A 12,641-nucleotide genomic window follows, 5' to 3' on the forward strand; every position below is an offset into this window, starting at 1 on the left:
AAGATCTTTTCTCCCTAGATCATGGAAAACCAACATACAGCCTTTGGAGTTGTGCCCTGGACATCGTCTGCTTGCTAAATGCAGAGGCACTTAGTCATACCCATGAAACAGATACTTCACATCATCATGTGTCCGCAGATAGCAGACTGAGCTTATGTTCCGGGTAGGACAGGGTGTGTCTCGTTCTGTTGCTGTTTTCAAATAAGCTGAGAATTTTTAAAGGGAGAATCCGATTAGGAAAGTAAAAGATCAACTGGGTCTAAGAAGTAGACAAATAAGTAAATTAAAGAGTAAAGAGATAGGAAGAAGCTAAAAAAACCATTCTTGTAGCCTCCCCATTCATTCATTAGGTGTGTATCTGGAACTATGTGTGATTAGCATGGGTCAGTGACTGTGACAAATGTGTCCCTGCCCCTCCACATCTTACAGTCTTGTAGGGTGTTGGTCAAGCTGAGCCATTTACTCAATAAGAATTAAAATGTGTAATAAAGGAAAGGCCATTAAGAGAAGCAGTATGCAACAATAAACTCCAAAATTACAATTTAAAATAGTACAAAACAGGGACTCCTGGATGGCTTAGTTGGTTGGGCATCTGACTTCAGCTCAGGTCATGATCTCTCAGCCTGTGGGATCGAGCCCCGTGTCGGGCTCTGTGATGACAGCTCAGAGTCTGGAGCCTGCTTCGGATTCTGTGTCCCTCTCTGTCTGCCCCTTCCCCACTCACACTCTGTCTCTTTCTCTCAAAAATAAACATTAAAAAATAAAATAGTATGAAACAAAAGACAGACATTTTTAAAAGTTAAGTGATAAACTAAGCTATAAAAGGGGTATGAAGGCACAGACTGTTAAGAAACTGGGAGACACAAAAACACAGAAAAGAGTTCAAAGACAAACCTTTAACTTGGGGCACTTGATAGGGATCTGAGTAGAAGACCTCTACCCAGAGTACGGTGAACCTGGGTATCGAGGAGTCAAGAGTGGTTCCTTCTTTGCCTTTCCTGGTAGAGGACCCTGCAGCAGTCACTGGGAGTTAAGTGGTTTTTGGAGCCGATGCCCACAGGGCCCCAGCTTCTAAGTCCCTGGTCATTTGGTGTTCCCTTGAAGAAGTGTGGCACTTAACACTGTTGGTAAGTCTATAATGGGCAAAAGTGACCCACCAATCTAGTGGTGGCTGGGAGGAGAAGTCCCTATTGAGGAATGGGTCTGAAATCCCATGAGAGCTGCCTGGTCACCTGTGGCCTTGGGATAGAACAAGGTAGTGGAAACAGGAAGGAGGACAGTATTATATCTGTTATTTAGCTAGCACTGATGAGAGTGTGGGATCATGCCAAATGATAAAACATCTTCATTAATTTTCTAAGGTAGGTGAATTTCAAATCCTTTTTCATACCTTTGCAGAGCAGCTCTGTGTGTTTTTCTGAGCCTTGAGGAAACAAGTGCTGTCTTAGAAACTAGGAATATGTAAACCTGAGTGACATGTACACCAGGAGGTAGAGGTGGACAGTGATGAGGTTGGGACAGGGCAGTAGCCCCAGGGGCTGCAATCTGGATGCTGTTCAGAATATGCCAGACACATGAATGAGGACAGGGCTTTTCAGTCCTGAGAAGGTGGTGAAGAAGACACAGAGAGGTGAAATGGAGCAGGAGTGCTGCTCTATTGTTTGCTCTGTTGTTTGCTGCTCTCTTGTAGTGCTGCTCTACTGTTTTAGAATTTTTATTAGTTTGAAATGATGGTAAGAGCCAAGACCTTTACCTTCACATGTTTTCAAGTCCTTAGCGGAGAACGTAGATCAACATTACACATAACCTGAATATATCTGCCACTGAGCTTTTTTTTTATACCTTAATGTTCTATTGTATTTTTTTTAATGTTTATTTTTGAGAGAGAGAGAATGTGCGCAAGTGGGGGAGGGGCAGAGAGAGAGACTGAGGATCCAAAGCAGGCTCGCTTAAATTCATGAACTGATCATGATCATGACCTGAGCCGAAGTCGGGTGCTTGACTGACTGAGCCACCCATGTGTCCCTTTGTTGTATTTTTTGTAAGGTCCTATTTTAGGAAGGAAAGCAGTTATCAATTTGGAGACCCTTGTAAATCCCTCCTTTTCCCTTAGCCCTCTCTTTCTAGAGTGACCATGATTCTGAACTTGGCCCTGAAGATCATGTGCATGATTTTATTTATTACAAACATATGAATGTATAAACTATATATAAACATTTTGCATAAATAGTATTTACATCTTTATGCAATGGGCATTTTCTGCTAAACATTTTTTGAGGTTTATCAATTTTGTTTCTTAAATTTTAGTTCATTTTAATTGTCCTACTCAGTTCCCATGGCGTGAAGTGCCTGTTGATGCTTTCTCAGTTGATGGACGTTGGCATTGTTTCTAGCATTTCAGTGTTCACTCTGTCTCTGTATGTATGTGTGCATACATGTATCTCTGCCTGTATATTCCTCAGGGTGTGTGTCTAGGAGTGGAAGGGCCCAGCTGTGTGGTGTGTTCTCTGTTTCATCCCCTCCATGATACAACATTTGAACATTTTCACCCATTCGCATTGGCATGGAATGGTTTTTCATGTTGCTTTAATTTTTTCCCCCCTGATTATTAGTGAGGTTGAACCATCTTTTTGTATGTTGACTGCTATTTAGGTTTTTTCTGTGAGTTTACTTCTTTTGCCTTCAACCAATTTTTATTGTTTTAGGGCACTTGATGTATTTTGATGGAGATCCTTTAGCCATCATATGCATTGGAAAAGCTCTCTCCCAGGCTGGGGTTGGTCCTTCTAACTTTCTTTATGATGTCCTTTACTGTATAGAAATTTAAAATTCAAATTTTTTTTTTTAATGTTCTAACTTTTGGTTCTTTCTTTAAAAAAAATTTTTTTTTCAACGTTTATTTTTGGGACAGAGAGAGACAGAGCATGAACGGGGGAGGGGCAGAGAGAGAGGGAGACACAGAATCGGAAACAGGCTCCAGGCTCTGAGCCATCAGCCCAGAGCCTGACGCGGGGCTCGAACTCACGGACTGCGAGATCGTGACCTGGCTGAAGTCGGACGCTTAACCGACTGCGCCACCCAGGCGCCCCTAAAAATTTTTTTTTAAGTTTACTTACTTATTGAGAGAGAAAGAGAGGGGAGGGGCAGAGAGAGAGAAAGAGAATCCCAGGCCCAGCCTGATGTGGGGTTCGAACTCACGAACCATGAAATCATGACCTGAGCTGAAACCAAGAGTCAGACACATTACTGACTGACCCACCCAGGCACCCCTAAAATTCAAATTCTAATTTATCTTTTTTTTTTTTTTTAAGATTAAAAAAAGTTTTTGAGATAATTGTGGATTTACATGGCAGTTGTTAAATAATACAGAGATCCTATGTATGCTTTATACCTAGCTTCCCCCCGTGGTAACCTCTTGCAAAACTATAGTACAACATTACAACCAGGATACTGACATTAATACATCAGCATACAGAATGTGTTCATTACCACAGGATCCCTCACTTGGCCCTTTTATAGCTATACCTATTTCCTTCATGCCCTGAGCACCTCTTAAACCCCTGCAATCACTAATCTGTTCTCCATTTCTATAATTTTGTCACTTCAAGAACATTATAGGGGTCGTGGTGGGGAAAAAAAATATTATAAAAATATAATGTATATAATATGTATATGTAATGTATGCATAAAAATATAGTATGTATTCCCTTGAGATTCATCCAAGTTGTCGAGTGTATCAATCAATAGCTCATTCCTTTTTTATTGTTCTTCAGTATTCCATGATATGGATATGCCATAGCTTGTTTAACCATTCATCCATTGAAGGACAGACATCTGGATTGTGCTATTGGTTGAAAAAGCTGTTTTCCCCCATTGAATTGCTTTTGTATCTTTGTCAAAAATCAGTTGAGGGGCACCTGGGTGGCTCAGTTGAGCATCCAACTCTTGATTTCAACTCAGGTCAAGATCCCAGGGTGGTGGGATTGAGCCCCACATCGGCCTCTGTGCTGAGCATGGAGTCTGCTTGGGATTCTCTCTCTTTCTCTCTCAATCTAAAATAAAAAAAAAAAATAATCTATTTCTGGGTTCTCAATTCTGTTCCATTGATTTATGTTAGTCCCCCCACTAATAGCAGTCTTGATTTTTGTAACTAGCTAAGTTTTGATACTAGGTAGAATAATTCTTTTTTCTTTTTTAAAATTATTTTTGGCTGTTATAGCTCCTTTGCCTCTCCATATAAATTTGAGAATAGTCTTGTCTATGTCTACAAAATTTCTTTCTAGAATTTTGATAGGGATTTCATTAAACCTTAAATTAGTTTCCTAGGGCTACTGTAAACAATTACCACAACCTTAGTGGCTTAGGTAATATACATTTATTTTCTCACAACTCTGGAGACCAGAAGTCCAAAATCAAGGAGTTGGCAAGGGCTGTGCTCTGTCTGCGGACTCTGGAGATGAGTTTATTCCTTGTCTATTCTATTTTCTGGTAGCTGCTGGTATTCCTTGGCTTGTGGCCACATCACTCCAATATTCTCTTCCTCAATTTTCACATCTCCTTCTCCCTCTGTGGTGTGTATAGTCTTGCTCTGCCTCTCTCTTATAATGACAGTTGTGGTTGGATTTAAGGTCCACCTGGGCGGGCGCCTGGGTGGCTCAGTTGGTTGAACGTCCCACATTGGGTCAGGTCCTGATCTCAGTTTGTGAGTTTGAGCCCCACATTGGGCTTGCTGTTGTCAGTGCAGAGCCCCCTTTGGATCCTCTCTTCCCTTCTCTGTCTGCCCCTCCCCTGGTCGCACTCTCACTCTCAAAAGAAAGTAAATTAAAAAAAAAAAAAAAGGTCCACCTGGGTAATCTCCCTAGGTCAAGATTCTTTTTCAAAAAATTTTTTTTAATGTTTATTTATTTTTGAGACAGCGCAAGAGACAGAGTGCAAGTGGCGGAGGGGCAGAGAGAGAGGGAGACACAGAATCTGAAGCAGGCTCCAGGCTCTGAGCTGTCAGCACAGAGCCTGATGCGGGGCTGTAATTCACAAACTGTGAGATCATGACCTGAGCCAAAGTCAGACACTTAAGCTACTCAGGCTCCCTCCTTTTTTTTTTTTTTTTTTAAATATTTATTTATTTATTAAAAAAAATTTTTTTAACGTTTATTTTTGAGACAGAGAGAGACAGAGCATGAACGGGGGAGGGGCAGAGAGAGAGGGAGACACAGATTCGGAAGCAGGCTCCAGGCTCCAAGCCATCAGCCCAGAGCCCAATGCGGGGCTCGAACTCACGGACCGCGAGATCGTGACCTGAGCCGAAGTCGGACGCTTAACTGACAGAGCCACCCAGGCGCCCCAATGTTTGTTTATTTTTGAGAGAGGCTGGGTGTGTGTGTGTGTGTGCGCGTGTGCGCGCTCACACACAGAGGAAGGACAGAGAGGGAGAGAGAGAATTCCAAGCAGGCTCCACACTGCCAGCGCAGAGTCCGACATGGGACTTGGTCCCACAAACTATGAGATCATTACCTGAGTCAGTTCCATTACCTGAGTAAGGAACCCCACAATTTTGTATTTTGTTCTGCAACTCTAGTTCTGTTTTGCCTGGCCTTTTGTTGTTGTTGTTGTTTTCTATTTTTTTTTTTTTTTCCAACGTTTATTTATTTTTGGGACAGAGAGAGACAGAGCATGAACGGGGGAGGGGCAGAGAGAGAGGGAGACACAGAATCCGAAACAGGCTCCAGGCTCCGAGCCATCAGCCCAGAGCCTGACGCGGGGCTCGAACTCCCGGACCGCGAGATCGTGACCTGGCTGAAGTCGGACGCTTAACCGACAGCGCCACCCAGGCGCCCCTTTTTTTTTTTTTTTTTTGAGAGAGAGCACAAGTGGGGTGAGGGGCAGAGGTAGAGAGAGAATCTTAAGCAGGCTCCACACTAAGTGTGGAGCCTGATTGGGGCTCAATCCCATGATCCTGGGATCATGACCTGAGCCAAAATCAAGAGGTGGATGCTTAACTGACTGAGCCACCTAGACACCCCATAACCTGGCTTTTTCGGATACTCTAGGATTTATCTTATTTATGATGGAGAAGGGAGAGAGGACCCTAATTGTATTTGGTTTTCTACATGAATGACCACTGGTCCGGGTGCCTTTGAACAGCTCCTTTGCAAGCTGATTTTAGGCTTCCCCTCTAGTTCCTCAGTCCACTTCTACTCTGCTGCTGACAGGGAAGGGTAAGGGAGGTGTACTGCCTCATTACTGGAAAGTAGAGGTAGAAGTCCAGGTTCCTTACTCACCTTTTTTTTTTTTTTTTAAACTTTTTATTTATTTTTGAGAAAGATGTGAGCAGGGGAGGGGCAGAGAGAGAGGGAGACACAGAATCTGAAGCAGGCTGCAGGCTCTGAGCTGTCAGCACGGAGCCCGACGCAGGGCTCGAACTCACGAGCTGTGAGATCATGACCTGAGCCGAAGTCGGGATGCTTAACCAACTGAGCCACCCAGTCACCTTTTTTTTTTTTTAACTGAAGTATAATTAACTAACATACAGTGTTCTGTTAGTTTCAGGCATACAATATAGTGATTCAACAATTGTATACCTTCCTCAGTGCTCACCACAATAAGTGTAGTCACCATATATTATTACAGTATTATTGACTATATTCCCTATGCTGTACTTTTTATCTCCATGACTTATTTATTTTATAACTGGAAGTTTGTACCTCTTAATCACCTTTATCTATTTTCCCCATTCCCCCACTTACTTCCCCTCTGGCAACTATCAGTTCTTTATATTTAAGAGTCCGCTTTTTGTTTGTTTGCCCCACTCAGCCTTTTTCGACACCAGAGGACTCGTAAAGTCCTTTTTAACTGCTGGGTGGGGGTGGGAATTCTAGTTCCTTAGGCCTCTTTATCACTGAGCACTGGTGAAAGTTCTGGCACCATCCCTGCAGGTAGGGGGAGACACTCCTGTTATATTGCTTGGATGGGCATAGAAATCTTGGTTTGGTTTCCATTGAAACCTAGGGACTAGAGGAGTAGGAGGGGTGGTGCATTGTTAACTGGCCAGTGGGGATGAAAGTCCCAGCTCCTTACTTGGCCTGCTCTGACACTGCCCCAGTGGGGATATTAGGGAGCCTTATTACAGCATCATGAGGGTGGAAGTCTTAGGCTCTCCACTTGGCCTTTACTGGCACGGGTGGGAGTGGGGCCACAGTTTTTTTCTGTGGTGTTTGGCCAGAATAGAGCCTTTATTGTCTAAATGTTTTCTGTCTTGCTAGGCTACTCCCTTCCTGCTCCTTTGGCTAAAGAGAGCAGACTTTTGTTGGGACTGTTTTTTGTGTCATCTGTTGGCATTTCTAGGTTGCCAGCCTCTTCAGCTTCAATTCTGGGATATATGAGGCAAAAAGAAAACCCAGGGAACTCACCACTGTGTCTTTCCTTGAGTCCTGGGGTCCCTCATTGGTCTGCCTTCTTTTCTTAACTTTTTAGACTCTGATGTTTATTTTATATATACTGTCTAGGATTTTTTGTTGTGTTTAGTGGGAAATGGGAAAAAATACATCTATCTCATAATTCTTAGAAGTGGTAGTACAGTTTTTTTCTTTTCTTTTTTTTTTTTTTAAATTTTTTTTTTCAACATTTATTTATTTTTGGGACAGAGAGAGACAGAGCATGAACGGGGGAGGGGCAGAGAGAGAGGGAGACACAGAATCGGAAACAGGCTCCAGGCTCTGAGCCATCAGCCCAGAGCCCGACGCGGGGCTCGAACTCACGGACCGCGAGATCGTGACCTGGCTGAAGTCGGACGCTTAACCGACTGCGCCACCCAGGTGCCCCCAGTTTTTTTCTTTTATGCTTTGTTTTTTAATGTCTTGTTAAATGTAATCATTCTTTATCCTGACATTTATTTCACTATATTGTAAAATTTTTAAAGTTCTCCTTTTTTACATTTGTGTATGTAATCCACCTGGGATTTATCTTATTTACGATGGAGAAGGGAGAGAGGACCTAACTGTATTTGGTTTTCTACATAAATGACTACTGGTCATTTGAATAGCTCCTTTGCAAGCTGATTTTGGGCTTTTCCTCTGGTTTCAGAGTCCACTTCTACTCTGCCGCTATAATACTGCTTTAAATACAGTAGCTTTATGATAAGTCTTTGGTAGGTTAGGACTCCCAGCCTTCAAAATTGTTTTACTTGGGTTTTGGCTGTCTCATGAATTTTAGTTCAAAAACAAAGTAAGAATGGGAATGGCAAAATCAGTAACAACACAAACAAAACACAAAAAACCCAAACTATTGGAATTGGTTTGGATTTGATTGACCTCACAGTACACACTGCCCATTTCAGTGGCCTTTTTTTTTTTTTTTTTTTTTTTTTTAAAGTAATACTTTTTACTTTGTATTATCCTGGTCAGAAAACATTATGTAGCCCCTGGGCCGCTTGGCTCAGGGCAGGGCTTAATTCTTTTCTAGAATGGGAAATTGCTTGTTATGGCTGTGGTCACCTTGAGGACACCCAGCAAGTCCCACAGTGCATCTATGTGGCTGTCAGCCTTGGAGCAAATGTTCTGAGCTGCCTGCACTGAAGTGGGTGAGGGGTTTGAGGGACAATGTGCAGGGTTCTAATTTCTCTTTTGGGGGTGGGGGGCAAGAGGCCAAATAAGTTTTGTTTAGGGGCACGGAGTTTGCAAATATGTTTTTGATAAACAAATCCTATGATTAGTGTTTGGGGTGTGAGGAGTGGGCAGTTGCTGAACTTGTCTGTGCAAATTCTTGTTTTTTGGTTTTTTTAGTCTCTTCAAAAGCATTGTTTTAAGACGTAATAATTGTTACATTTGCCACATTGTTTGATCTCCACTACACACACAGCATTTTTTCCCCTTGAAACATTTCAAAGTAAATTGCAGAGATTTTTGATACTTCAGCTGTAAATCCTTCAAAATTGAGGACAGTCTCTTATAGAACCACCCCACCATTGTCTCACCTAAGAACATTAACAATAAATCCAGTCTCCAGCCCAGTGACACAATTCCCAATTACTCCTTTTGAAGCTGGGCTTATGTGTTTTCTGTTTTTGGGGGTTTAAAAAATTTTTTTTGTTTTAAGTAAATTCAGATCCAGTCAAGATACACACTCTACATCTGGTTTCTGTTCCTAAATCTAGAACAGCCTCCTTGTGTTTAGGGGTGTCAGCATTTGGACAGACCAGGCCAGTTATCTTGTAGAAGGTCCACATTCTAGACTTGTCTGATTGTGTCTTTATGACTCCTGTGTTTGCTGTAAACAGGGAGTTAGGTCTAGAGCAGCATTGCCCAACAGCAGTATACACGATGTGAACCACACACGTGATTTAATATGTTCTGGTAGCCACATGAAAAAAATGTTTATTTATTTATTAAAAAAATTTTAATGTTTATTTATTTTTGAGACAGAGAGAGACAGAGCATGAATGGGAGGGAGGGTCAGAGAGAGAGGGAGACACAGAATTTGAAGCAGGATCCAGGCTCCGAGCTGTCAGCACAGAGCCCATTGTGGAGCTTGAACTCATGAACCGCGAGATCATGACCTGAGCCGAAGTTGGACACTTAACCGACTGAGCCACCCAGGTGCCCTGAAAAAAATATGTTTAAATAAGAAGATGCAATTGGGGGATGCCTGGGTGGCTCAGTTTGTTAAGCGTCCCACTCTGGGTATCAACTCAGGTCTTTTTTTTTTTTTTTTTTTTCTTTTTTTCGACTCAGGTCTTAATCTCATGGTTTGTGAGATCGAGCCCCGCGTGGGGCTTTGCACTGACAGCATGGAGCCCACTTGGGATTCTCTCTCTCCATTTTCTCTCTCCCCTTCCCTGCTCGCACATGTGCGTGTGTACACTCCCTGTCTCTCTCAAATAAAAGAAGATGGGATTTATTTCAGTAATGTGTTTCATTTCCCACATTTCTTTATTATTTATCATTTATTAATATTCATTATTTTCTTTATTTTTTAAAGTTTACTTATTTTGAGAGAGCGAGCACACACACAGCGGGGGAGGGGCAGAGAGGGAGAGAGAGAATCCCAAGCAGGCTCTGTGCTATCACGACATGGGGCTCGAACTCACAAAACTGGGAGATTATTACCTGAGCCAAATCGAGAGACGCTCAACCAATTGAGCCACCCAGGTGCTGCTGTGCTAACTTTTAAAAACCCAGTATGTATTTTACTGGGCCAGCCACATTTCTAGTGCTCAGTGGCCACATGTTGCTGATGCCTTTGAACTGGACAGCACAGGGTGAGACTTGATCCAAGTCAGGGTAGATATTTTTGGCAAGAACACTTAAAGGGTAGTAACTGCCTGTGTACAACTTTGAAACCATGGGGTTTGCTAAAGTCTGAGTCTACTCTTCTTCTCTTTCAGGCCCTGGGATGGAGCCGGTGTGCAGAGGGCGGTGAGGACCCAGCTCTGGGACCACATCACTTACCTCCTTTCTTAGTGAAACTGTTGGCTTGAGTAGTCTCAGGCTCGGATGAGGATGTCTTCGGGCCTCTCGCTGCTGCTCCCCCTCTGGGGGAGGACCTTTCTTCTTCTGCTCACTGTGGCCGTGGCTCAGTCCCATTGGCCTTCGGAGGCCAGCAGGGACTGGGAGAACCAGCTTGAGGCGTCCATGCACTCAGTGCTTTCAGACCTTCACGAGGCTGTTCCCACAGTGGTGGGCATTCCTGATGGCACGGCTGTCGTTGGGCGCTCATTTCGAGTGACCATTCCAATGGATTTAATTGCTTCCAATGGAGAACTCATCAAGGTGAGATTGGATATAAAACTTACGTAAATGAGGGAGAATTCTCATCTGCATTTTAGTTGTTTTTTGTTTTTTTTAGTTTTAGTTTTCCATTCTAAGCTCCAGCAACTCTGAGCTCAGTTCTTCTAGGACCTGTGCAGTTACCTTAAGAGAGGGACAACCACTGATGTTTATAAGAGGGTTCCCAGATATCCTAGAATAGCATCCTAAACTTTTATTCTTGCTCTCATTTTGAAGGTGTTACCATTAAAAAGCCTTTACATCTGTGGTTTGGAAGATTCTTGGTCATCAGGTTAGGATTTGATGGAAGAGCTTTGTGTGTAGGCAGAGGTCTCCTGTCTTTAACCATGGGATTAAACCCAAGAAATAAGAACTGTTAAATGATTTGAACCTATTTTCTTTTTAAAGTTTTTATTTTTATTTGAGAGAGAGCGAACACATGTGCTGGGGAGGGGCAGAGGGAGAAGAAGAGAGAGAATCTTAAGCAGGCTCCATGTTCAGTCAGGAGCCCGGTGTGGGACTCGATCCCATGACCCTGGGATCATGACCTGAGCCGAAAGCAAGAGTTGGACGCTTAACCAGTTTGTTTTGCTCACAATTTTGTGGCCAGGAATTCCGGGATTCAGAACTCATCTGGGAACCTCATTTCTGCTTCACATGGCACTAGCTAGAATGGCTCATCTGGGGCTGGAGGATCCATTTCCAAGATGTTGTTTTGTTGTTTTGTTTTTTTAAATGCTTACTTATTTTTGAGAGAGAGTGTGTGTGCAAGAGCTGGGGAGGGGTAGAGAGAGGGAGACAGAGGATCCAAAGAGGGCTCTGTGTTGACAGCAAGAGAGCCCGATGCAGGGCTCAAACTCACAAACCATGAGATCATGACCTGAGCCGAAGTCGCTTAACTGACTGAGCCACCCAGTGCCTCCTAAGATGGTTTATTAATGGCTGGCAAGTTGGTGCTGCCTGTTGACAGGGAGCTTAGCTGGGGCTGTTGGTTAGGGTCCTAGGTTCCTCTCCATGTAGACCTTTTCATGAGCTGCTTGGATTTCCTTACAGCACAATAACTGGGTTCCAAGATTGGGTATTCCAAGAAACAGGAAGTGGAAGCTGCCAGTCTTTTAAGGCCTGGCTTGGTAACTTGCATAGCAACACTTCCATTGTACTCATTGGTCAAAGCACACACAGCCTTCGGTGGGTCCTTATCCTCTTTCCCCTCTCTGACCCATAAGCCCCAGGCATCTAGATTAGAAATGGTCACAAATGCTATGGCCACTCTTTCCATTGAGAGGTGAGTCTGTGCCCCTTTCCCTTGAATCTGGGCAGACTCACTCCTTACCTGTACCTTCTTTGTGCTCCTTTCCTTTTCCCTGTTGGCCCCCTTCTCTTTAGTTCATGGCTTGTTCCCAGGGTGGGCCTTGTGATCTCAAAGGTGGTCATATTTCTGAAGATCCTGGCTTACTTGCACAGAGCTCTTTCTAGTTTGCAGAAGATTTCCATGTAATTTTTGTAATGCCTCTGGAAGCCACAAGCTAGTTTGACCATTAGAAAAAGAAGAGTGGCAGTTTTGGAAGTACAGTCCTTGCCCAACTTCAAGTTTGAGCTTTTGAATATCCAAACCCTGCAGTGGTTGCCCTTGTTCAGTGGCCATTAGAATGTTTGACATGCATTAGTTTTGACGAGAGGTGCCTTGAATCAATATAGTGAGCTGGGTATTTGCTGTATCTGGCAGAGAGACATTTAACAGGCTTATTCATCAGGGGAGTAAAGAGATTTTACTGGGAAAACAGGATTTTATCTGAGCACATTTATTTGTAGAAAGCAGACCATTTAGTAGCTGATTAGCCTGTGGAAGAACAGATGAAAATGTGTGATTCTTCTACCATC

At 43.2% G+C, this 12,641-nt stretch overlaps 1 protein-coding gene across 3 annotated transcripts in view; it reads left to right on the forward strand.

Moving 5' to 3' along the window:
- The window catches only part of DAG1 (dystroglycan 1), a 71,866-nt gene that overhangs the window by 40,889 nt on the left and 18,336 nt on the right, over positions 1-12,641 (forward strand). For all 3 annotated transcript variants that reach the window (XM_047096048.1, XM_047096047.1, XM_047096046.1), the window contains exon 3: positions 10,379-10,763. In XM_047096048.1, coding sequence (XP_046952004.1) covers positions 10,488-10,763 — 276 coding nt within the window. In that variant the 5' untranslated portion in view covers positions 10,379-10,487. The remainder of the gene's footprint in view (positions 1-10,378; positions 10,764-12,641) is intronic.

Source organism: Lynx rufus, unplaced genomic scaffold (assembly GCF_022079265.1).
Source record: "Lynx rufus isolate CCGP_SWC_20201006 ecotype Redwood Valley unplaced genomic scaffold, mLynRuf1.p SCAF_4, whole genome shotgun sequence".
Taxonomy (NCBI): Eukaryota; Metazoa; Chordata; class Mammalia; order Carnivora; family Felidae; genus Lynx; species Lynx rufus.